Source organism: Phaethon aethereus (genome assembly GCF_964289735.1).
Source record: "Phaethon aethereus genome assembly, chromosome: 8".
NCBI classification, from domain to species: Eukaryota; Metazoa; Chordata; class Aves; order Phaethontiformes; family Phaethontidae; genus Phaethon; species Phaethon aethereus.
The window spans coordinates 18930170-18956901 of NC_138584.1; the positions used below are offsets into that span (position 1 = coordinate 18930170).

Genomic DNA, 26732 nt, shown 5'->3' on the forward strand with positions numbered 1-26732 from the left:
TTGTAACAGAGGAGCCTGTGGGGGTTCCCACTTTCACACCTGGCAATTGGCATGTCCTTGTCTTCATCTTGAAGTGAAACAGCATGTTTTCATAGAAACATCCTTTTGCTTGAGAGTAGAAATGCTGAACAGAAAAGCCTGTAAAGATTCTGAAAACCACAATGCCAGGAAACCTCAGCATTGCCATGCCATAACCTGAGTAGAGATCTGTGTAATGCTGAACAACTTGGGGTACCCAGCATCTGAAGGGATAAATGATTATCTATGCTAGCTCCTTGTTCCTTCTTATTTCCTACTCCAATAAATGGCATTTTTATCAATACCTGATGGAATCCGAGTCTGCCTTTCTTACTGATATCCATAATGAACACTTGCACTGGTGCATTACAATGCTCTTCTACTCTATACTGATAATATGACTTCTTTCCACCTGTTTTCATTATTCCTTATTTAGAATGAGGCAAAGGAATCGAGTTGCAAGATATTTCATAGAATCATCTGACCTCAGTTCTGGTGACATAAGTTGTCTCTTCCCTTATGCTTTCTGTATCCCCCCCAAATTATAGTTTGAATTAAATGTATCAATATGGCTAAGAGCAGGTGGTGGTCTTTGGTATTTAATGAAGATCAGTTCAGGTCTAATTAGGCAAGGCAGACCTGATCAGTGTGGCTTACTTTTGGTCAACCTGCTAGCTAAGTGCCTTTTCTCAGCCTAGATTCCTGAGTTCATGCTTCCAGGCCTTGTTCATACTACTTAAAGAGTCACATTAAATATGAGGCATCAATTACACATACATTCTTTCAAGTTTGTGATTTTGTTTAATAACGTTATTCCCAAGCAGTAACTTGTTACTATATTTGTAGAGCATGTTTTGTCTTTTCCAGCTTTTGAGGACATGCAAACGTCAGTTAGAAACTGTAAGGCAAAATAGAAAGTATATAGGTAGCATCATACAGCATATCTCCATAGACCAATAAATTTGTGTTTATTTCTCTTTATTAGGCCAAGGTACAGAAAGAAGACCATCTGTCAGGATCAGTAAAGGCAGTACAAGCTCACCTGCAATGTCAGATTCAAAGAAAAGAAGAGGAAAATGATGAATTAAAAGTGAAAATACAGGTCACCATATTTTCACTTCTGTTCCAGTTTGACTAAATTATAAAAGCCTTATTGTGGTCACAGTTTAACTTAGATCTGAGAGTTAAATCTTGAAGTATCACTTGAAATCAAACTCTTGGTAAAAGAAAAATCCCAAACAGTAAAAATCATTAGCATTTATATTTTGCACAGTCTGCCTGACCACACTATCTTAATTGCAAGTTTTTTTTTTTCTTTTCTCAACTTCTGCATACTAGCTGTTCTGCTGAAGAGAACTTAAGCACACATAGAAGCATTTGTACTTGCCTAACTGTGCTATCTAAAGCACAGATACCAATCCTGAGGCAGTCTCCATATAGTCAATAAAAGGAGATAGGCAAGTCCCCAGAATGAGTTTCTGTTGTAAAGTAAAGGTGATGGATCACCACCTGTTTCTTTTTATTGACTGTGAAGGAATCAATAAACCTCTTAATACTCACTGAAAGAGAAACACTTAAGACTAATGCCTGACCTCACTTTGTTTAAGGTAGGTGAAATGGTTTCTACTTTCTGCTCTAAAAAGCAAGAGGTAAATTTGGGCATTTGCAGCAGCTACTGGCTTTAGAACAAGACAAGGAAGAAGTCATGTGTCAGAGGCTGGAGCTGCATTTGGCCTCAGATTTTAGCATTTGAAACTTGTCAAGAACATAGGCATGAATGAGAAAACACTGGCTGAAATATAGTGTATTTCTGATTTCCAAACTTTTTTTGGTAGCATACATCCCCTATTAATTGTATCATTTGAAGTTGTTAGGGAACCTTTAGCAACTCAATTTCAAAAAAAGTCATGTATGTCTATGTATGTATAAATACCTCATGTTTCCTTCTGAATAAAAATTGCTTTATTGTTCTACCTAGTGCAATTAGAATTCCCACAACATTGTCATTAAGTGATACTTGATAAAGTATCACTTTATCTGTATTTTCATTCAATGAAAATTCAATGAAACTGTATTTTCATTCAATCTTTATTTTAAAGTTTTGTTTTCCCTTCAAAAAGTGCTGAAGTCAGTTGCTACCTTAAATCCTGGTGACGGCTTTGTTAACATCTGGACAAAAGCTTCAAACAATTTAGGATTACCCTTATGAAACTAATTCTCAATTTAAATTTATCTGTCACTGAATAATGCCCAAAGCTCTTATTCTTAGTGTAATTGTGACCTCCTGTGGTTGTAACAGGGGATAACAGTTGTTTACTTGATATCAACAGTTAAAGAAGTCCATACATAGACTCAGGTTTTCTATCTGCTCTATGTATTGAAGACATTCTGCTGCCACCCCCCCAAGTCACATCTTTATTAAATGCCCTATAAGCATCTATATATAAAAATTGCTTCCTGCATATTTAGGGGATTTTATAATTTCATTTTTTGAAGTAGTATCCTTGTTGGTCTGTCCCAGTACTTGAGACCATATTTCATTTGGAAAACCACAATTTTGCATTGATTATGGATAAGTTTTGGGGCCATTAGCAGGACCTATACTGACAGATATCCTCTCATATGCATAATATGTGTATTTTATAGTAACTGGCAAATAGTATCTTGAACAAGGCTGGCACATTAATGTAGTCAGTAGGTAAATGGCATGTCATTCTGGTCTTTATTCATGCAGAATATAATTAAGTGTCGTGTCAGACCTAGACTTTAATGTGGGAAACAAATGCATTAATCATTCTTACAATTAGGATATTTATCAGTGACTTGAGACAAATTTATTTACACTGCTAGCCTACTTATATTGCTGTAGTTTGGCAAAAGAATAGTAAGTGATATGAATGGGACTTGCACTCGTCGTTATAAAAGTAGTTGTATACTGGTAGCTTGCTCGTGTTTTTGATAAGCTGTAGCACCTTAAAAATTAATTCATCTGAGATTCTTCTTGAAGCAGAGTCTGCTATTGCTTTTATTGTATGTTATCATGTAGTGTGTTAATGTCTGGTCTCTTTTTCCATTCATATTTAAATAACAAGTCATAGGTAGGTGAAAAATACAGAAGTCATGAAGATAGGGAGGTCAGCTTCCTGTGTTAGATGGGATCATTACACTGCCTTCATCAGTGACATAAAAATCTAGTTAGAAATATTAACAGCAATAGAAAAGATAATATAATGATAGTTGTAGAACCCAGCTCATATCAATTGCATTGTACACATTTGACAATACAATTAAATGCATTAAAATACATTTAATGTATTTTTACATGTCTTTAAACAAAAATGCATTTAATGCAAATGTATTTTATTTCTTGAGTGTGGCAAAATCAAGCACTCAGGAAATTATATTTATTTGTTGGCCTTACAATGTGTGATTTACCGCTGTGGTTTAAGCTTTATCATAGCCCATTTTAATTACCTTTAAACAATCGTCTGCTGTGGGCAAGGCAGTGCTTAATCTTTTCCTTTTGCATTTTCTGCTTCACTATCCATTGAAGAGGAAATATAACTTGCCATAAAAAATAGTTTCTTCACTAAATGATTCCGTTTCATTAATAGACTAGGGCCATTATATGCATGGGAAAAAGTCAGAGATCTTGCAAGAAAATAGTATATTGTCATCTAATCACAGAACAGATCATAATACATACATTCAAGAAAAGACCCTGGCCTTTCCTAGATTCTTGACTTAAGATCTTGGATTTTGTTTTTTTAACTTTCATATTCAAGTTTCATACACAGTTATACTGATCTCCAGCCCTAGTTATGTGTGTGCTCACTATAGATTCAGAGTACATACAACTCTTACATCCGTGAATATCACTAGTAGCATCACTAAGGTGATATTCTTTACAGAAATCAGTTACTAGGGATGATGAAACAACTTTTATTTTCCTCCCCATAAACGCATTTAACTTCCATGCCATGCCTTCTACATTGAAGTTCTGCATTCATTTCCAAGAGCACACAGCAATGGTTAGATTGTTGTCTTTCCCCCTAAGCCTGCCTGCTTCTGGACCTCCTCAACCTCTTCTCTTGATTATCTTTATGAGTTTCCCAACATGTATTTTCTTTTGCCTACTGCTGTACATACCTTGGCTAGCTCTTTGTATCAACCACAAGATTTGAGATACAAAAATACTATGGAAACAGATTATAAATGTAGTTGCTATTCCTGATTATGTTATGTCACAAAATGGTCTGTAAGGTATAGAATTTTTAAAAAGTTGATATTTAATTATACTGCAGACTCTAGAAAAGAAAATAGCAGAGTGGAAACTTCAAGTTGGTGAATACAAGCACCAGATGTTAGCCTTAAGGGAAACAAGTGAGCAGAAGAAGACTGCTCTGAAAAAAGCAATCAGGTCCCAGAAACAGAGAGCTGAACGCTTTGAAGCAGCTGTGGAAAATTTAACCTCCAGAATAAGAGAACGTGTGAGTGACTATGCTGGGAGCAGTGTTGTGGTCTGTTGTTTTAAATTGAACAATTGGGAGACTTTCACCTGTGGAAAATAGGAAAAGTTGGTTGATCATGCTGTGTTTGTATCTCTCTTATTTTTTTGCTCCTTGGTTAAGGAAACAGTTCCTATAAGTGACGTGCACACTGTTACTACATTCACTGCCTTTGTTTTGTTTTGTTAAAATTTAGTGAATGTCTTAATCCATGAGGTTGTACACTTCAAACTGTAGTAAGAGGAGTCTGATCAGCTTCTGATCTTCCTGTTAGACTTTTATAGATATACACAGACTAATTTCAGCAGTACAGTATACTAACTGAGAATCCATGATTGCAGTTTGAAATCTTAGTTTTCTTTATTTATCAGTGTATGACATCTTATGTGGATACTTAAGCTTTCCATTTCTAAACTGTGTACTCTGAACCTTTTCAAAATCCATGTGCAGAACTTCCTTAATCCAAATTGTTCCTTAGATTCTTGAGCCACATAACCCTACAGTATGTAACTGTTCAAAAAGGTCAGGTGGATCAGAACTGTGCTGGGATCTTTATTGCCTTATTTAGATTTCCTAATAAGAAATACTAGTTCTTAAAACTAATATGTTTTCATACTCTGACATGTGTTGCCATCATTTTGGATATGTCTGTATTAAAGATACATTTTTCCAGTTAGTATACTAGGAGATGGTTAATATTTTTTTGTTTTCTTTGAGCTTTGTGAGAAGACAGTAGTGGATCTTTAAGTACACTTAGCAGTACAGAGGGATGGCAGCTAACTCCTGAACTTTTGAAGTTTGTAGTCACACTGTTGTTTTCTTCCCCCATTGAAGAGCTGGTGTACTTTCAAGACAGCATGTGTTGGTTAATTATCCGTAATTCTTTAAGGCACTTCACTAACTTACCTAGTTGTTTTTTATTCTTAAAATGTTTTGTCAAGAATTTTGTTTCTTTATTAATTTATATAATGTATATGTAGTAGAGATGTATTAGAGACAAATATTTTTGTTGTAAGAAAATATTTTAATCTTAAATTTTGAAATACTGTATTCTACAGTTGATACACAGTGCCAGTGTTTAACTATGTCACTGCCTTGAATGTAAGCCTGTACTTAGACCTTTAAGTTTTTAAAATGTGTGTAGTTTTGTTTATTTTCTTTTGAGACAAGACAAAATTTACATTGCTTTGTACTTGGGAGTTCTAAGCCATCTCATATTAAATAGCTCATATGTTTAGAAAATTTTGTAGAACTAGATGGTGGTGTTCAGTGGCATTCTTTTGTTACATAATTTGTAAGTCCTGTATTCTCTAGGAAGTGAAACTGTCCGAGATACTGTCAGCTTCCGATGTCTGGAAAAAACAGCATGACAGAATGGTTGAAGGAAAGACAGCGTTGGAAATTCAAACAGAAGATCTTAAGAAGTAAGTTAAACTGTTGATCTATTTTTTTTGTTTCTGTAGTCATGCAGTCTTGATATTTAGTAGTACTCAGATTGACAATGTAAAAAACTTTATGTATTAAAATACATAAATATTTTAATTCTTTAAAATTCTGAGCAGAATTTAAAAGTTGGAAACTGGAAAAAATTTAACATTTGTAGCCTTCTCTCTGCTGCATTTCACAACTTCTTTTAAAACTTCATTCCCCCATACAAGTAGGGAGCATGTTCTTTCCCCTGCATACTTCTGATTAGCCTGAACTTGCTAGTAGCTACTATGCTGCTTCCTCAGAACCATTTATTTAGTAACTGATTAAACAGCTTGAGTGTTAGCTCGTGTCTATTGCAGAAGTTTCTACTTTAGACTAATGACAGCAGAATTATCTCAGTTCTGCTAACGTCTCACCCCACTAGAGGATAAAGAAGAGTTCCTCTCAGACGTGTGTTTGAACAATTTATTCGTATAAGCAACGCAACACAAAATTGTCCAACCTTATTCAAACTATGCAGTCTTAATGTATATGAAGGATATGCCATTTTGTTTGGCAGACAGTGACAAATATCCCTTTTCCTGTTGGTAGAAATACAGACTATAATTCAAACAAGCAAAAGAAACTTCTAGGTACCTTTATGCTAGGCCTAGGACAGAATGTTTATTTTACAAAGAACTTGGTTCATGCTGAAATACATAACAGCTCAAACTAAATTGGCTTGACTCTTTTGTTTTTGTGTCAGAAAGTCTGACATTTCTGAAAATATTTTCAGCGTATTTTAAAATTTAACAGGAGTACAGGTACACAGCATCAGCCCAGAAATCTGTCTAGCCCACTATTGGTCCTGTGTGTATGAGGAGACATCTGGGAAAGAATATGAAAAGGGAAACATCTTTGGTACTTTCCTGAAGTATTCCTTCTGCTTCCAGCTGATTTTTGCTGGTTTTGTTTTAGCTGAAAATATAAGTCTTTGCTTGAAAGGTACCATTCTAACATGACTTGTTCTACTAGGCAGTGTATGACTAACTAAAGAGCAAAATAAATTTTAACTTCATTAACATGAAAAGCAAATGGTGAGGCAATTTGTTAATTGAAAAAAGCACATTTTGTTGCTTTTAATGCTGCGAAGTACCATTCCTAAACTAGCTATGGAATGTTCTTGGTAGGAGATTATCTGATACCTTATAAATTCAGTATCATTCCATTTTGTACATACGTGTATGCATAGTTGTCTTGAAAGTATGCTTGGGTGTTCTAGATAATGAATTTATCTATAATTGAGCTAGGACCACTTCCTTCGTGGCCCATCTCTCTTTTGGAAAGTTTATTTCAAGAAATACTGCTTTCTTGGGGTGCTGAAGTGTATTCTCCCAATTTTTGGGTTGGTTTGTGTTTTCTTTTAATGAAATAAGAACAATGAAGGAGTATGTATTAAGGTACAATTTAATTTGCACAGTGAGAATTTTGGAAGCATTATATATTATATAGATATATAGATGTTCTTGCCTATCTAACAAGGCAGACCACAAGCCTTTTGGAAGACCTGAAAAGAAAGGAGGAATGGAGAAGAAACTCAGATGAGGAAATTCTTGGAAAGCTAAATTCTGTTAACTCTGAAAATGAAAAGATTTACCTTGAAAATGAAAAATTAAAGGTGAGATTATTTTAAATCATTGTTTAATTGCTCTGCATTTCTGATACATTAATAAAGTAACAACATTAATTGCCTTTTGGCCTTCTGTCTAGAGATCACAAACCTGTAGAATAAATTTTGCCATCCATTTTTTACAGTAAGTGAAAATGAGACATTGAAAATTTATCGGTGGAAATCCATGTCAAATCTAGGAACAGGATTGTCTAATTATCTTATCTGCTTAACCAGAATGCCGTTTGTTTTACTGTCAGTAGCTACAAAATTGCTTAATTGGAAATTGTTCTTTTATGTTTCTAAAATTTTCTTTCAAATTAAAGAACTGAGTTTAGCTCAATTATTAATTTCAATTTTTTAAAGGGTTTACAGGTTTTGTATTCTATTTATCCTCGAAAGTAAATATTCTGGTGAGCTGACGAATGAACTGTGGGCTATCATTTTTGTTTGACAGGATAAATAATTGTGTCACTTTTTAATGTCTGCAAGTGACTTGCTAGTAGTATCATATTGTAAATTGTGTTATTTTAATAACACTCTTACAATTGTATATTTTCCATGTTTTAATCAAGGCTTCCCTTGCTATATTGGAAACCAGTACTGTTTCTGTAGAAAATGAACTGCTGAATCTGTATGACAAGGCAAAGCTGCAGGAAAACCTTGTTGAACAGTATAAAAATCAGGTGACTAGCATATTTGAAATGTGCAAGTATGCGTTTTAAATTTTTAAGTAGTTTTGAGGAAATTAAAAAGGTTTTTTATAGTAAAACAGATTCCTTGTCACGTTGATTGTAATACTATCAAAACATTGTGAATGATAGAAGAGAGTGCCATTACAAACCATATCCAAAAAAAGTCTGCACACTATTACAAGTACCCATAATCTTTACTGAATTATGTGAAGCCCAGTTGAAGCTCACTGAAGCCAACAGAGCTATCATTACATACTTGCTTAGAAAAGATTGGCTTCCTAAAAAGAGCAAGTTGGCAACCCAGTAAACTATATTTAGAAAGTAAAATTTGAGTCTGATGTCTTTAGTGAGCATATCCACTGGTATTTTAAATCTCCTTGGTCATATCTTTTATTTCTACATTCCTAAGAACAGTAAAAGAACACTCAAGTAATGTTGTAAGAGTTATTTTATTTACATTGGTAGCTCCACATTGAAAATACCCACAAAACATAGAAATCAGACTTAAAATGGTCTTTTTATCTATGCCTTTTTTGTATTTGGCTTTACTCTCAGAGAAGGAAATTTAGAACATTGGTTCAAAGTTGTATATATTTCTACTATAGTATAAGTACCATTTGACTGACAGTCTTCACTTTGTTTTTTTTAATTATTGACAAGAGGAAAGACTTGATACTAACTCGGTAAGTATGTGATAAATGAGTCCCAAACAAGATTCCAATTTAAGTTTACAATTTATTAAGCGAATAGAGGCAAGCAAACCGCGCTGGGTGCGCCGGAAGTCTCCTCTCCACCAAGACGCACGCAGTACACTTCCTGTTCTTGGTTTATATCCTGTCTGCTAATATATATTCATGAATAGGCGTATCTTCTTCGGAGCATGCCCTCTTCTCCTTCTAGAGTCTTCTCTAATCTTCCTCAGCATGATCCTGTCTGCTAATACATATTCATGAACAGGTGTGTCTTCTTTGGCACATGCCCTCTTCTTCTAGAGTCTTCTCTAATCTTCCTCAGCGTGCCCCCAGGATGACCCCAAACTTTATGCATGCACTTTACAAGTTTCTCTTTACACAATACTATGCAGTCAGTGGTCAAACTGGTTTGAGCTGATAAACCAGCAAAGTAGTTTTAACTTTCTCCTGTAAAATAAAAGTTTTGGTGGGAAAGGCCGAACAGGTTACCCCTTTTCATGGTGCAGGAGAAATCCGTTAAAGTACAGAAGGATACACTTCATCACACGAATCAGATGAACATATTTCACAATCCCCCATCTTCTTCTTTATAGTATTGATTAGTGTTTTCATTTCCAATCGAGTCAACACTTGCCAAATTGGTCATCTTTTGTTTTTATTATCATAAGGGAATGAGTTTGCTCTTTCCCTGGTTCAGGATCAATAGATACTGCAGGTATCTGCATTCCTTGTATAACCGAGTGGATTAATCTAGTAACAATCCCCCACCTATCCCCAATACAACTATCCCGATTTTAGTAAGCCAATCACCACCCATAAAATCTCCCCAGAATCCCTCTAGATTGACTCCATTCCAACTTTGAACTGGGACATGTGCAATTTTCTTCATTTCTTTTACAAGCTCATTTACAGCATCAATTTCTAAACAACAGTTACTAAGATTAAATTTTCCACAGACAACTCCTTGTGCTAGCAAATAATCCAAAGCTAAGTGATTTTGATATAAAGCAGTTCTCATCTTGGTATTTTATTTTGCAATTAATCCGAGTGCATATATATGGAGGTCCTGTAACCCCAAGATCCATCTTCTGCCCATGTAGCTGGATCATAATGTAATAGGCAATGATTCTCTCAGGAGGCCATTCGTTTGCTCTCCCCGATTTATGGATAACAGGAAAAAACTAGGTCTTATAGTTCCAATTCTTTGGCAAATATGCATATACTAGCTTGCCACAAATCCGGTAATGTCCTTCAGGAGTTGGCCAACCATTTGGTATTTTGCCAACAACTCCTTCCAATTATACTTGTTTGGAGTACCCACTGTTGTTTCCTATTACCCTTTCCCATTGTTTTCCAAACTTGGGGATTACTTATATTGCTCTCCATAGCTTCCCCATGGCCATCGTTCACCTTGATTTGTTCCACCACAAACATAACAATTAGTTATATTCAATGACTTAGCAATGTTTTCAGCAAGATTTACAAATAGATTTTTAGCAACTGTGGGAATTTCATGTTTCACTCCTGTTTCTATTTCATGATAAAATGAATTAAGTAAGTATGCTGTACCGATTCTTTTGTTCTTTCTTTTATTTCAATACTAGTAACTATACCTGGGTCTTCTCCAGGTCCATATATCGTAAGTCCCATTTTGGTTACTTTTCTAAGTTTGTACAAGTTACATTTACTGGATTACAGGTACAGGCTGTACAATTAGAAAAGGTCCTCAGTTTTTCAATTTTTGCCTCTAAGTTAGTTCCTACACGCTTCTGGGGTAAACCCCAGCTGGATGCTGTTCAAATTGGTTACAACCTTACTTGTTCCAATTAATCTTCCTACTTCTGTCTTCATCTCTACCCAATATTGGCAAGGGAGTTCTTTTGGATCATAGCGTACAGTTCTGTTACCTTCTCTGTTCCACAATTACTATATGGAACATAACAATGGGGGGGTGAGGTTTTAGGACAGAAATATTTATCACTTGCATACTACACATTGACTACAGTCATTTGCCGTAGTCAGACTCAAGGAACTCACCCCAAGTAGAACTAGAAGAGGTCCGGTCAGGGCCATAGTGATCAGCGGTCACAGCCCGAAGGGGTTGCAGCCCTTGGCAGACCCTTTTTAAGCCGCAACACCAGTTCCCCTCCGGTCTTGCCCTCTTCCTTCCTTTAAGGGGGTGCTTTCTTAGTACCCAAATTAATTCTTCGAAGGGGGTGAATGTTCCACAGCAGATGCACCTAAAGTCTATATTATTTCTTAAACTAAGTTCTTGTCCTCCTCTTGGAGAGATAATATACTTATTGCACTGAGAACATTTCACTCTTACAAATAAACACCACCTTCTACACAAAGGACAAATTCTAGTTCCAGCTCCTTTTTCCGAGTTTTTCTTAAAAAAAAATTGTTCTTTGCTGATCCTCCCATACACTAGTGTATTTGCAAAACTGATCCCTGTTATTGTTTTCCCTAATGGATATCCACTCAGTAGTCTCCCTGTTCACCAATTCTACAGGAGTAGCCACAATAAAATACCCACAGTAATTTAGTCAGATGTGAATTTCCACTCCTTTACTGGACCTTTCACTCGCAACACGTGTCCATCCTTTTTCAGCAGTTCTCACAGCTGTTTCTGTAGTTAATAAAACAAGAAAAGGTCCTTCCCAGAGGGGAGATAGAACCAGGAGATAAAATTCTAATAAAAACATGGAAAGAAGGAAACCTAACTGATGAATTGCAAATCCTAAAGGTGGTGGTTGGGCCACCATCCCAATCTCTCTTAATTCTTTTAATCTTTTTCCAATCGTAATTATATATTGTTGGATACTATGATCCTCAATTACATTGTTTCCCAGAGGCATTCCTTGAAAATAAGGCATGCCATATAACATTTCATGTGACAACAATCCAGTCTCACTGTATGGTTTAGTTCTTATGTTTAGAAGTGCCAATGGTAAACATTTCGTCCAGGGCATTTGTGTCTCAATCATTAATTTAGTTTGATTCATTCTTTCTACCTTAAGTAAAATGTGTGCCCTGGTCAGAATCAATGTACTGGATTATCCCATCTCTAGGTATCAAATGTTCCAATAGAATTTTTACCACCATCTGTGCCGTAGCTTGTGCTACAGAGTAAGCTTCTACCCACTGTGTTAAATGATCTACTTGTCGAAACACTTTCTCATTTACCTTTTAACAAGTTAAGCAACCTTTTGTCATTTGCTTTGCCATTTCAAAAATTTCAATACAACCAAATTGTTTAAGAAAATGATCACTTAACACTTTTGTACCCCAATGTGTTTGCGCATGCAAACATTCCAATATTTGCGTGGTGTACGCTTTGGGCAACATTTCTCGCCCATCAGGCAGTGTCCATTTTCCTTGTTCTAATTTAGCTCCCATTTTCTCCAATTTTGTTTGTTCTTCTGGGGTAAACTTCTCTCCTTCCTCTCGTCCTTCTTCGTTGGTGTCCTCCTTTGTTTGTGAGACATTAATTTTGGCAACTTTAGTCCTCAAGGCTGCTTCCTGGGCCTCTATCTGCTAAGTTATTTCCTCTAGTTCGGTAATCTAATCCCTTTTGGTGTCCCCTCACATGTACCACTGCTATCTCCTTTGGTTCTCTTAACACCTTTAAATTTTTTACTATTAATTCTTGATGTATTGAATTCCTCGAGTATTAATCAAACCTCTTCCCAAATTTTTCCAAAACTGTGGACCACCCCATATGCGTATTTAGAATCTGTAAATATCGTCCCGCTTCTTCCTTTTAATAATTCCAGGGCCTTACATAGGGCATACAGCTCACAAGCCTGAGCTGACCATGATGGACTCAGAGGTCTCGATTCCACAAGTTCTAAGTCCTTATTAATTATTGCTATCCCGATTTTCTCTTCCCTTCTACCACTCAGGAGGAGTCATCTATAAACAGCACTTCTCCATTTTCCAACTCAGTATCTCTTAAATCTGGTCTCACCTTAGTCTGGGTCTTAATCACCTCTAAACAGTTATGTTGTAATTCCTCTGATGGTTCTCCAAACAAGAATTGTGCTGGACTCTGAGCAGAAGTCACCCTCAGTTCTAAGTCAGGGAAGTCTATTAGTATTGCTTCATACTTCAGGATCCGGCTGTCCGTTAACCATTTTTCCGCTTTTTGTTGTAAAACATTTCTGACATTGTGTGGGGTATACACCTTTAAAGGAGCACTGAAGGTAATCTTCCTAACTTCCTCTATTAATAATGCTGTAGCAACCAAAGCTTGGAGACAAGCAGGCCATCCTCTGCTTACTGGATCAAGTAACTTAGAACAATACCCCACGGGTTTTTTGATTCCTGCCCAGTCTTCAGCAAGAACTCCGTATGCTGTCTGGCTTGATGTATTCACAAAGAGAAAGGTTTTTCTGCATCTGGGAGGCTCAATACAGGTGCTTGTATTAATGCCTTTTTTACTTCCTCAAATCTCTGATCATCTTCACTAAACCACTTAAGTTGGTTATTAGTTAATTTTTCATATAGGAATTTTACTTTTTCACTATAATTTTCAAGCCATGGTCTACAATATCCTAGTAATCCCAATATTTGCCTAATTTCCTTTTTAGTTTGTGGGGGTCTTAAGGATAGAATCCCACATACCCTATCAGGATCTAACTTCTTCCCTTAGTCAGCCAATGTCTTAAGTATTTTACTTCTTGTTCTACAAACTGTAGCTTTGATCAGGACACCTTTAATCCCTTTTCCCCTAGAAAATTTAACAGTTTAATGGTGGCTTTTCGGGTCCCCTCTTCAGTTTCTCCCGCTACTAATAAATTGTCTCCATATTGCAGTAATTGTACTTCCTTGGGTGTTGTGAAATCTTGTAAGATTTTCTCTAAAGTTTGTCCAAATAGATTTGGTGACTCCGTAAACCCTTGTGGTAACACAGTCCATCTTAATTATTGTTTTGGTCCTGTTTCAGGGTCCTCCCACTCAAAGGCAAAATAATCTCTGGATCCCTCATCCAGAGGACAGGCCCAAAAAGCATCTTTCAAACCTATTACACTACACCAAGTATGTTTGGGAGATATATGACTCCATGAAGTATAAGGATTTTCCACCACAGGGAATTTAGTGATTGTTCGCGGATATACAGCTCTTAAGTCCTGCACCATCCTGTATGACCCGTCCAGTTTCTTTACAGTTTCTTTACGGGAAGAATGGGCGTGTTATGAGGTGACATACATGGTTCTAGGGGTTTTTTTTCCAAAAGTCTGTCAACTACAGGTTTTAATCCTTTTCGACCCTCCATAGGTATAGGGTATTGCTTGATTCTAATTGGGCGGTGCGGATCTATTATTTGAACACTTATGGGGTCCATTTTTATCTTTCCAGTTTCCCCTTTATACCACACTGAGGGGTTAATAGCTTCTTCATCTTTTTGTGTTAAAGTGTGTAATTTTATCTGCAATTTGTCTCCTTGACTGTGAATGCTCAAGTTTAACTTCAAAATCAAATCCCTTCCTAATAAATTGTATTCCGCTTCAGGGAGCAAAAGTAAATCATTAAGACGAATTTTCTTTTCTGTTTCTACTTCTACATCTTCCAATATACTTACTTTAAAAGGCTCTCCTTTTGCTCCTACTACTGACATATAACTCTTCCCTTTTTCTATTCCTTTTGGAAGTTTTTGAATGGTTGATTTTTTGGCCACTGTATCCACTAAAAATAAAAATTCCTCTTTATGGGGACCAATTAATAATTTTATCAAGGGCTCTGTTGATGTTGAAGTCCCCAGAAGATACAGCCCCTGACACCCCTAATCTTTGAACATTTTCTCATCTTGTTCCCGCTTACGGCAGTTCTTCTGAACATGTCCCCTCTTGTTACAGTAGTAACAGACGGGAATTGTAAATCTTTCTCGATAAGGCTGTCCCCGGGGTGTCTGCTCTATTCTTTTTTCCCCTTTCTCTCCAGACGGAGTCTTATTTTTCTGACTTTCTCTTACTGCTGCTACGAACATTTTTACTTTTGCTTTTTGTTTTTCTTCATCCCTCCTAACATAGACTTTCTGGGCTTCTCTAAGTAACTCCCCTAATCCTCTTTCTTGCCAGTCTTCCAATTTTTCTAATTTCCTTCTTCTATCCCCCCAGGATTTAGCTACAAATTGTGTTCTAAGGAGTGCGGTCCCAGCCACTGTATTTGGATCAATTCCCGAATACATTTGTAGATTTTTTCTCAACCTCTCCAACCATTCTGTTGGAGATTCGTCTTTCCCTTGTTGTTCGTTAAATACTTATTGATGTTTTGCCCTCGGGGAACCGCTTCTCTTATTCCCTGTATGATTAACGTCCTCAAATCCCTCATATTCTGTCTTCCTTGGGGTTGTTGATGATCCCAGTAGGGATCCACATTTGGCCATTTCTGATCTCCCGGGGGTCCTGTCTGATTCTGTCTTTCCCAAATTCTCATTCCAGCTTGTCTAATCATTCCCCTTTCCTCAGCGGTAAATAAGATCCCTAAAATGGACTGTATTTCTTCCCAGGTATAGGTATTGGGGCCTAGGAATTGGTCCAGTTTTTCAGCTACTCCGAGGGGATCATCTAATAGGGTCTCCATTTCTTTTTTGAAATTTCTTACATCTGTGGTATTTAACGGGACTGCCACAAACCCGATGCTTCCCCGATTACCTCCGAGGGGTACTTCTCGTGAAGGATATAGAAAAGCTCCCTCAGATACAGCAGTCCTACTTCTCGTACATGCAGCCGGAGATCGATCTAATTCCGATGCTGTTGGTGGTGGAGATAGGGGCAACGGTGGTACTAGTAGAGGTACTACGACCACCAGAGGGGGAGCCGCCGCCGAAAATGGATTATTAGGATATGGAGGCCGTAGGTTATCCAGTGGCTCCCCTTTATCATCTTTTTCCTTTTCACTTTTCTCCTCTTCCTCAAACTTTTTATCTGTTTTTAATGTAAATAGTGAGGCATAATCGCTTTCCTCTTGACTAAAAGGTTCCTTCGAATTAACATATATATTTAAAGCCTGGCAGACCCAGTCTTCAAAAGATCCAAAAACAGGCCAAAAGACATGCGGTCTCAAAGGTTCTTTTGGCCATTCTACCATACAATATTGAACTAATTTTAATTTACTTTTTCCTTTTCTGGGGCCCCTATTATTCCAATTTTTAATCATTATTCCTAGTGGACTCTCCGGAGGTATTTCTGGTAATTCGCTCCCTTTCTTCTGGTCCTGGGTTCTCGATTTCGTCTGACCCATCTAGGAATTTTTATTGTGGCAATTCCTACAGCCCTTGGTTACCAGCAAGAGTGTCTTGCAGGGGATTTAGGACCTATCACCCACCCACAAATCCTATAGGAATCACTTCGGTCCTTCACCGGCCAAGTCCCTCACGGAGATTGGAACCGCGGTTAGAAGACCTCCACAATCGCTTCGGAACTAGGTTCCGTCTCAGTCACACTCTTACACACACAGGCAACCGAATCCCACCCAACCGAATGGTATACACCTTAAATACTTACGACTCCGTCGTCTTCCTTCGGATCTTCGCGCGCAGAATTACGGGCAAAACAAACTGCTGCAGCCAGCAAGGGAGCTCATAAAAAAATCAAATTCTTTGCTTGCCCCTACGTTCAGGATGGCGTTAGTCCGGACCCGATCAGGAGCCATCAAATGGTGGGGCGCCCCTCCTAGATCAAGTCAGAATTCAGGAACCAAAACCATCCCGGACGAGCCCCCAAATTGTGATAAATGATTGAGTCCCAAACAGGATTCCAATTTAAGTTTACAATTTATTAAGCGAATAGAGGCAAGCAAGCCGCGCTGGGTGCGCCGGAGGCCTCCACTCCACCAAGACGCACGCGGTACACTTCCTGTTCTTGGTTTATATCCTGTCTGCTAATACATATTCATGAATGGGCATGTCTTTTTGGCGCATGCCCTCTTCTCCTCCTAGAGTCTTCTCGAATCTTCCTCAGCGTGATCTGTCTGCTAATACATATTCATGAATAGGCGTGTCTGCTAATACGTATTCATGAACAGGTGTGTCTTCTTTGGCGCATGCCCTCTTCTCCTTCTGGAGTCTTCTCGAATCTTCCTCAGCCCCCAGGATGACCCCAAACTTTATTCATGCACTTTACAAGTTTCTCTTTACACAATACTATGCGGTTAGTGGTCAAACTGGTTTTGTGATAAATTGTAAACTGTTTTGTTCATCAAACTTTGTGTATAGGTGTTATGCAATTAAGTCCTGTGATATGTGTTAGAACCATGTTTGCTAAAGTTTTCTTAAAGCATTAAAGTTTAGATGGTAAAGCTAAGAATGAAAGAACTGTATAGTAAGATGGAACAGCATGATAAGAAATCGTTGCTTAACACCTTGAATACCCCTGGCTACAAGACAGAACAAGCCCGGCAACAAGACAAAACAAGCCCTGAGGTAGAAGGGGAGGAGGGAGCGGAGTAGATTGCAATTGGAAGATTTGAAAGAAGGCGCGAGTGAAAAAAAAGTATAAAGAGAGGACTGAAAGACCTGTTAAGTTGCCGGCCGTTGGTGGAGCAGGAGACTCCCCGGTCGCCCAGCGCTGTTTTGCTTACTGGTCGCTTGCTTTAATAAATCAAAAATTTCTAATTGACTAGCCTCTGTCACTCAATTGGACAGGTAAATTATAACAGTTTGAGCTGATATACCAGCAAAGTAGTTTTAACTTTCTCCTGTAAAACAAAAGTTTTGGTGGGAAAGGCCGAACGGGTTACCCCTTTTCATGGTGCAGGAGAAATCCATAAAAGTACAGAAGGTTACACTTCATCACATGAATCAGATGAACATATTTCACAAGTACAACCAGTGTGCCTTGTCTGTGGGACACATCACCACAATTAGTGTTGCCAGCTTTAAGATGGGAGATGTAGTTCCAGGTAACAGCCAACCTTAAGCAGTGAGTGGGATGAAAATTCCCTAGCCTATGGCTGTGGTGACTCCAGATGGGAACTGTTGTTGGTGATACTTGTTATCCGAGGACAGAAGGGTGAGTTATACTGGCTGCTTCTGTAGCACCACTGTAGCTCATTCTCCTTTGTTGAAAACGAAATGTTGATACCAGAGTGCTCTTTACCTGGTTACCCTTTTATATTTGCTGTAGTGAGTAGAATAATGAAAATAAATAACTTAATATAATGACAAATATTGAGATTCTATTTAGAAATCAATGGTTTTACTTTATGGTTTGTACTAATGATTCTCTTTTCTATATTTAAAAGAAACACCTTGAAAATGTATGTGAAAAATATATTGTGTCCTAGGTACAAAAATTACAAACAACAGTAGAAGAATTGAAATCCAGATATGAAACAGTCTTGAATGAAAACAAAAGGATAACAGAAAATAAATGCTTAGAAGTGGATAAGGTAAGTTTTAAGGTAAAGCATGTTTCCAAACAGTTCTGTAGGACATTGACAATCACTACATTGTTGTGATCCACTTATTAGAAGACACAAAGTACTGGTTCTTTTTTGTTTTTCTTTTTCCATCTATAGAATTGTTTTTTAATTAATCGAATGGTTTACTAACTCTTACTTGTGAACAGGTGGTTTTTGGATACTACACAGTTGCAAACAGGTGAGAAATGTTCTTAGAGTAATGCTATTTTAGAATTCCAGAATTCATTTTATGACTTTTAAAAATGCAGTTTTGTTATTGATGATTTTAAAACTAGGTCTCTCAACAGAACAGCTGTGAAAGTTGCATAGGGAAGCAAACCTACTGTAAGACTGTTTTGCAGTGTGAGTTTAGCAGTTAAAACAGAGAATCAATAGAGAGCTGAGTTTTAATTTTTTTCAGCAGGTAGAGCTGAATACTGAAGCACAGTTAGCACATTCTTAAGCATCAGAAAACAATACAAAATTGGTAGGAAAATCACTTTACTTGGTTCCACTGCTCACCAAAATACGTATTCTTTTAAGCGATGAAGCTGAGGCAGGGACAGGTTTTCCATTGCCTGCAATATTCTGTTTTACAGAACAGAATTACTCCTCACGGAGAAGTGTCTCAGATGTTCATTTTATTTTATACTAATCATTATTTCAATGATTCAGGTGTAGAATGGAGAAAAATATTTTCTGATCCCCTAAATAATATTTGCACAGCATTCCGTGTGGCTTCAGGTGGCATTAAGTGTTGCCCTCTTTACAAATACTGCAATAGTTGTATGGTCAGAATATTTCCTGTAAACTGTGTAATCTGTCTGTATGCCATCTCCCAAAATACATTGCAATAAAAATAAAATAAAAATTTGGGTATTGCATGATGAACTGCTAACACTTGCATCATTTTGTAAATGTTCATTGTGAGTGTTACTGAGTCTTTAATGAAATGTAGTCAGAGTGAGAAATTTCTCCAATGGTGCACTTGTAAATTTGTCACTATTTTATAAAATAAGTGATATTATGCAACTTGTGCAGAATTTAAGATTTATTACTTACATGGAAAGCCACTAAGTATTACAACAATTAATTTATGGTTTTGCACTTACATTTTTCTCCTGTGATGCTATGGTGCAGGTGAGGAACAAAACGGAGGCCAAGTTAAAGGAGTTAGAACACGTTTGTGACTTGCTGAAAGCAGCTGAGGAAAAGCAACAAGGATATCAGGAAAAGTTTATGTCTTGGGAAAGGATCCATGCACAGGAATGTAAAACCTTCAGGGACCTGCAGGATCAGGTGCTTAGAACATGCTGATTTTTAAAGATAAATGAGAAAATTATGTGGAAGAAAGTCTCTGGGACTTTTTTTTCTATTAGCATGTGTGATAGTTGTGCGGTTTCCTTTGTTATTTGCTTCATAAATCAAAACCTTCTTCTGTAGAAATAGCACAATGCAAACAAAACTATCACCAACTGTATTTATGTGAATTCAGTGTGGGACAAGACTAGTTACTTAGATTTACTTTTAGATTCTGTATCTTTTAACTGAGTATATTCTTGATCTTTTTGAGTACTTATCGCTTGAGATGTGTTGCAATATTCTTCCCTGGAAGTAAATGTGCAAGTCTAATTATTGTTTGTATCTAGTGGAATAATTTAATTCCACATTCATGTTGTTTTTAATGACTAATTTAGAAATCAGACAATATTTGCTTGGATAGATAGTCATATATTATATTGTTGATGAATTATAACTTTAACATTTTAATAATCACATTGTGTTGGTTGATAAAATACATTAAAAAGTATGCTTTAATAGGATCATTTCTATTTTAGCAGTATTTTAGCACTACTGCTTGTATTTTCTCTTAAGCCTAAATATGAATATTCCTCAGCTCTTCTTTTGTCTGTGACATCAATTTCAATGTCAGGGCTAAGTTTGGGCATTTTTGTTGTTCTCTTTTCTCTTTTACATGCTTTTGAGTTAGAGGAGAATACTCAGCTAGCACAAATGACAAAGGTGTGTGAATCGGTAGGGTGGGAGAAGGGCTTAGTCTTATTCCTGTGTCAGTGGGAAAACTTAGCTGAAACACAGTGAGTTTCTGTGTCCCTATAGACTTTATATGCTTATAAAAAAATAGGTCATGATTTTGTTTTAAATTTCTTGTCAAGATGATCTTTATAGCATCAAAATTTGTTCTTATTTATATAATTTTAAATTATCCTTCCAGGAATGCTCATAAATCCACCTTTGCTTAGCAAAGTACTTATGCAAGAATTAATTTTGAGGTGCATATGTAAAATGATATATGTAATTTTAATCTAACTACATGTTTTCCTAAATAAATGCAAAAAACCTCTTAGGTATAGTGAAGTAATTGGGACTATAATCACTAGTGTGGTGGATCAGCTGTTAAATTTCAGCATTAAATCTTGGTGACATCTTTTAGAGATTTTGACCCTTGATCCTATGATCAAAATTTAGGAAAATTCCTTTTCAAGTAACTGGACCATGTGCAGAAGCCCTCTTCTGGGTTCAGCTGGACCAGGACATCGGTTTCTGCTGCTACCAGTCTGCTAGCTGAACAGCCTGTAATTCACATAAGCAAAATCAACCAGCTTAGCTCAAATTACTGGATGGAACTGCTTGAGGTAGTCCTGTGAATGATGGAGGTTGCCCCTTAGATAATGGTGCCAGCAGGCTGGTGATGTGGCTATTTATTCCTAATGTGCTGTGGATGGGTGGTAGCAAGGGCAATAATCTCATCACTACTGCTACGAGATTTAAAAGAAAACGTGTAATAGTTTGTCAATCTGGATGCTGAACAGGGAAGACGGTGTTTGCCTTCTTGCTTTCTTCAGCTTCTGCTACTGATATAGCTCTTCTTATGAACTTGATTGTCATTTTTGTGATATTCACTACTTTCTGAAATTCTTTGCTGGTGCTACACTGTTTTTCTGTGATAACTGTATGTATATGCAGTATTATTTTTATGCTTCTTGTCACTATAGTGTGAGGGAACTTATTTTTGCTGGAGTCTAAATCTTAAGAGTCACAGTTCACAAGGAGATAGACCCAGCCAACTCCTAATACACAAGGCTGCATGAGCAGCATATGGGTTTTGTTAGGAGTTCGCTTTGTTACATAGCAGGTTTTCAATCGTGAAGTGTTCACACAAAGTTTTTGTCTGCTATTTTGGCTGTATTTTATTTGTTTTAAATAGAACTTAAATATAATATAGTGTTTACCTGAAATTACAGTTACATTGTTTGATCGGGTTTTAATAGGCAAGCTTACTTAACTCTGTAATATCCTGTATATAGGTCTTTTTAACTAGCAACGAATTGTCATTTTCACAGGAAGAAGACAGTGTAACTTCCGTGGGCAGTCATTCCTTGGAAGCAGAAAACCATAACATTCAGAAGAAATATGAAGATCTTAAAAGGTAACTTTTTAAAAATCTGACTGTAATTAATTCCTACACTTTTCTGGTGTGGTGATTTATAATACATTAATCTGTTTTGTGTAAAGGCAATTGGAAAAGATGGAATTTCAAAATGAAGAACTTGCTTGTCGTCTCAAAAAAGAAGATGAGAGTCTTCAGTGCAGTAAGTTGCAGCTTGAGGAGAAAATTGCAGAATATAATGGATTAACCAGACAACTAGAATCTGCTATGGAAGAAGGGAGAAAAATGGTATTGATGATTTAATACATCTCTTAAACTTGTTTGCCATTTTCTGTTTAAATATAGCGTTAAAACCAAATGTACTTGAGAAGAAAACATGGAACAAGATTATTTTGCATGGAGGGAGCAATAGTAAAAAGTTACTAGGAATTCTGCATGTTTAAATATGGATTGTACAATTCAATGTCTTTGTGGAGTTTAATACTTAAAAATAATAAAAATAATAAAAAATAATTAAATCCCACACATACAGCAAAAAGTTTCTGAACAAAGGCTTAATCTTTCCTTTTTCTTATTTTTTTGGAATGGGTAGCCCACAAGAACCTTAGTGTTGAAATCCTTCTCATTTTAAAGGAAGGTTCTGCATGCTTTCAATATTAAGCAGAGATTTGTCATTTGTAGAAAGGATGTAAACAGTAAATCAAATGGAAAGGGAAATGTAGGAATTCAGATTGCAGTGAATTATATTAGTTTAATCAGGAGTTATGTATGAAGTTGTAATTTCTGTTTCAGATTAGTCATGTTGAAATAAACTATCTGAATTTTCTCAATAGTGTCTGAGGACATTGATTTGGTTTTGAAAAAAATAACAAGTTTGGGTAAACTTACAAATGAGTTACACAAGTGTCTCCCTCTCAATAATATGACATTTTTTTTTCCAAATTGAAATGTCTCCAGAATATTTCCCAGGTTGGTTTAGTTTCTGTGCATGGGAAATATCTGCAGAATTAGATGACAGAATAGGAAATAGAGCTACTAATGCTAAGGTATAAGAAAATAATTGGGCTTTAAGTGAAAGTAAATATACATAATTTCTCTCACATTACTATTACAGGTAGCCAAAGAACTGGAAAAAACGTCATACAAAGAACAAGCCCTTCAGGCAAAAATGCTAGTTCTTGAAACTGAAGTGAGAGAGAGGCAAGAAGAGAAAAAACAACTCCTCTGCATGTTTCACCATGTGAGTAAATAGTACTGTTTATGACTTTAAAAATTTACCACATCACCGTTTACATAATATTCCTTTTAATGAAAAACACACTTTTAATACAATTGATACATACTTTGGGGAACAGCAAATTGATTCAACTTGACACTATGCTTTGTATATTGACATTTCTAATAGACTTAACATATGCCCAGTCTATTTTACTAAATCGCTGGAATAATATTGAGTTTACATCACTTATTCAATCCAGTTTTCCCAGCAAGGCAAAAATAAAAAAATATGTATGAACTTGTATCACATTAATCATGTTCAGTAAGCATACCTAGATTTAAATAAATGCATAATAGTGCCATTAACAACATAGTGGTATTTCTTTTTTTCCTGAGTTGATACAAGAATCTGATCTTACCGGATTTTGTAAAAATCTTTGAGCTTATGTACTGGTGTTGCACATAAACGTAGTTAGTAACAAAAGAGATATTCTGATTTTTCAAAGTGTCAAGCCTTTAAATGCCAAGGTTTTGATATGTTGAAGTTAAGATATGTACAGTCTAAGAAGGTATTTTGGATGAGTAATACTCTCTGAAGACAAAGAAAGAAAAGAAGTCTTGATTTATTGTTTTACCTAATCCCGAAAATTTCAGCACATTTTCTATTAATAAAATGTCAGACATATCTGAATTCCCCAGATTACTGATGGCAAATAATTTGTTTTAATCAAAGTTTTGATACAGTTAGAGATTTGTCCTGTGATCAGTGATAATAAGCTTCAAAGTTATTTAAAATAAATATAGAAGACACTAAAAAGGTTTGGTATCGCTCTCCTAGACTCTCAAAACTATTACTCTGTAATTCTGACTTGAAGCATTCAACAGTAAAATCAAGCCAACCTCTATTCAAGATTCAAATAAGACATCAGAGATATGGTTCTGAAAATAGTATGTTTTAATTAACATTTATCTGTATCAAGTGTAACTTAGTGTCTGCATTTACCATAAGACAAGTATCTTTAAAACAAAATCAGACATTGGCTAGTGTTTTATTCTAATGCAAATATTTTTTCATAGGAATTTCTTACTATGTTAAAGTAAAATAGAAAATAAAATTTTCTTGTCTTTGTCCAAGAAGAAATCCCAGGTTGAATTGGGATGTGGAATTTAATCATATTCAGCAAGCAAATTACCATAATATCCTTGCCTTAATATTAAGAAAGAAATTAAGTTCTTTTCCCTAATAAAGTAGTAAGCTTAGACATTCATGTAATCTCTTTTTTCGGGAGGTGAAGCAGGGAGGGTGTTGTAATTCAGCTGAGAGAGACAAATTTTATCTGAATTTATCAGATCCTATACCTTAAGACCTATGTTCAGAGATCCTAGTTTGGTATTTTGGTATTAGTCATCTTTCAGGGCTTTTTGGTAGTAGAGATTTATAGTGATGTAGAAACAGTATATTGTATTTCAAATATATCTTTTCTACTCTTGTCATGAAATCTAGTTAAAGATTCCCCAATTGCATTTATTTTGGAGTCTTGAAATGAACCTGAAAGTGTACAGTATAGTATATATATGTTGTTGGTTTTTATTATCATAGAGTTGCATTGGTTGTCTTTGATGTAATACCAAGGTACAAGGAAAAGAAACAGCATGGAAGGAGTCATTGACAGCGACAAGTTAAGAGTTACAGAACACAGTGCTATACACTGTTATAACTTTACTGGCAGTTGAGCATCCCTAAAATTAGATCCTAATTTATTTCTCTCTGCAACTTAAAAAACAAGTAGAGAGACTTGCATTTTTGGCAGGATTTTTGTTCTTTTTTATCAGTATTAAAGGAATCTATTTTTATGCAACTTGTATGGTATTTGTAAGTTACTTTACTGTTTATTTTTATGCTTCATTCTGTTTTCTTTAAAACTGGTGGTAGTCCAGTTCCTGAGTTTGATGGGAACAGAACTGGATCTCAAGAGCCTAGTTCTGTTTAAAATTATTTAAATTTGCTATTTTCAATCAAATTACCAGTACATTTTAATTTCTGAATAATTGTTTGCTCATTAGTCCATTTTAAATCCTCACTCCAATGGCTAAAGGCAAAGAAACTCTGAGAACCACGAGTCCTAGATAATGAGAATTCATGTCACTTGACAGAACACTGCTGTTAATCCTCCTCTGTCAGAATTAAAGTATGTGTCCAAATGGTTTCCATTTTAAGCTTACAGTTAAAATATAAATGTGATAGGTATATATGTCTGAGAGAAGAACTTTTCTCAATTAATTCATTGCTTTTTATTCCAATTACATTTACATATAACCGAGAACGCATTATGGGAAATTATAAAATGGTCTTATTCCTGTTGTAGTGAAACTAGAACAAAATAAGTTCACAGTTATTCATTCTAACCTGATTATTTATTTCTAAGGCTGGATTTAAATCTGAAGAGTAGAATTCAATTTTTTAAAGTTGAATTCATTTTAGGCAACTAGCATCTGAAATCTATAATGGAGGTAAAAGGAAATACCTGTAATATTTGTATATCAAATGATCTATGGTGTGCATCAGGTATGGAACTAATGAGCAGCTAATATTGCTATCAGTTATCTTTTTTAAATAAGGAACAATAGGGATCAAAAATCATGTCACATCAGAGATCAATAAGAAATGTTTCCTTGAAAAATCAACACAAGAGAGTGTTAGGTCCATAATAGATTTAAGATGCTAGGAGTCTTTCATAATAAAAAACCAGAAGGTTAGTTTTTATACTGCTGGGCCTTTTTTGGATTATAAGCCTATTCAAACATGTTCAGACTGATCCTGACTGAACATAAATAAAGTTTCAATATTTCAAGGTCTTTTTGTGAACCTTCAGTTTTGTGGAGCCTCTGAAAACTTTCATGGGTAAATAAGGCTTGTAAAAATTAGGTACTAGTTGTCTTACATTATTATTTTGATTGATTTGTATTTTATTTCTAAGTTGTATTGCATTTCTCTTTTTTTCTTTAGAATGAAAAGCACCGAGAAGTATGTTTGAAAGAGCTGGAGAACAGCCTACAGAAGTCAGAGAACAAGAACCAGAGCATCCAGAATTATGTGCAGTTTTTGAAAGCCTCATACATAACAATGTTTGGCTGAATTCTTTAGTTTAATGTATTTTAATGATAAAGAAACTTTTCAAGATTTGGATAACTCTTGTTGGAGACAAGGCTGTTGAGACCTTGTAGTATTTTACAGGACTAAGTACTATAATGTTAGTTGTCCCCTAGGAAAACTTCTGTTGTGGGCAGGGAAAAGCAGGTCAATCATTCCTGTAAATTCTGTTGGCTGGTCACATATGGAAAATTTAGCTGGTATTACTGAAATAAAGGATTATTCATGAAACAGAAGTGAAAAGGCAGCCTGCGTGACGGTAGTGACAGGTGTATAAGTGTGGGGTATGCACACAAAGTTGTAAATTGGCCTGTGAATTTACTGTGTGTCAGGTCCTGTGCTGTAAAATCTTAAGTGTGTGTCCTTTTAGCCCATGGTAAATGCAGATGATCACAGGTTACCTTTCAGTTCCCACGGAGGAAGAGAACACCCATGGACTGGTTGCATAGTAATTTGCCTATTTTAATTATTAATAATTATATAATATTTATCAGTCGTTATACTTCTTCTACTGTAGATATCTAGTTGCCCAAGATAATGATATCTATCCTACA

The 26732-nt window shown here is 36.0% G+C and overlaps 1 protein-coding gene across 1 annotated transcript in view; it reads left to right on the forward strand.

Annotated features, from left to right (window-relative positions):
* The window catches only part of ODF2L (outer dense fiber of sperm tails 2 like), a gene marked incomplete at both ends in the record, with an annotated part of 30295 nt that extends 4132 nt beyond the window's left edge, over window positions 1–26163 (forward strand). Inside the window, 10 exons of the mRNA XM_082003264.1 lie at window positions 1004–1120; window positions 4323–4508; window positions 5841–5950; window positions 7479–7614; window positions 8181–8291; window positions 18284–18388; window positions 21727–21848; window positions 21935–22097; window positions 22924–23049; window positions 26035–26163. Of these exons, the coding sequence (XP_081859390.1) occupies window positions 1004–1120; window positions 4323–4508; window positions 5841–5950; window positions 7479–7614; window positions 8181–8291; window positions 18284–18388; window positions 21727–21848; window positions 21935–22097; window positions 22924–23049; window positions 26035–26163 (1305 nt within the window). The remainder of the gene's footprint in view (window positions 1–1003; window positions 1121–4322; window positions 4509–5840; window positions 5951–7478; window positions 7615–8180; window positions 8292–18283; window positions 18389–21726; window positions 21849–21934; window positions 22098–22923; window positions 23050–26034) is intronic.
* Window positions 26164–26732: the final 569 nt, after the last annotated feature.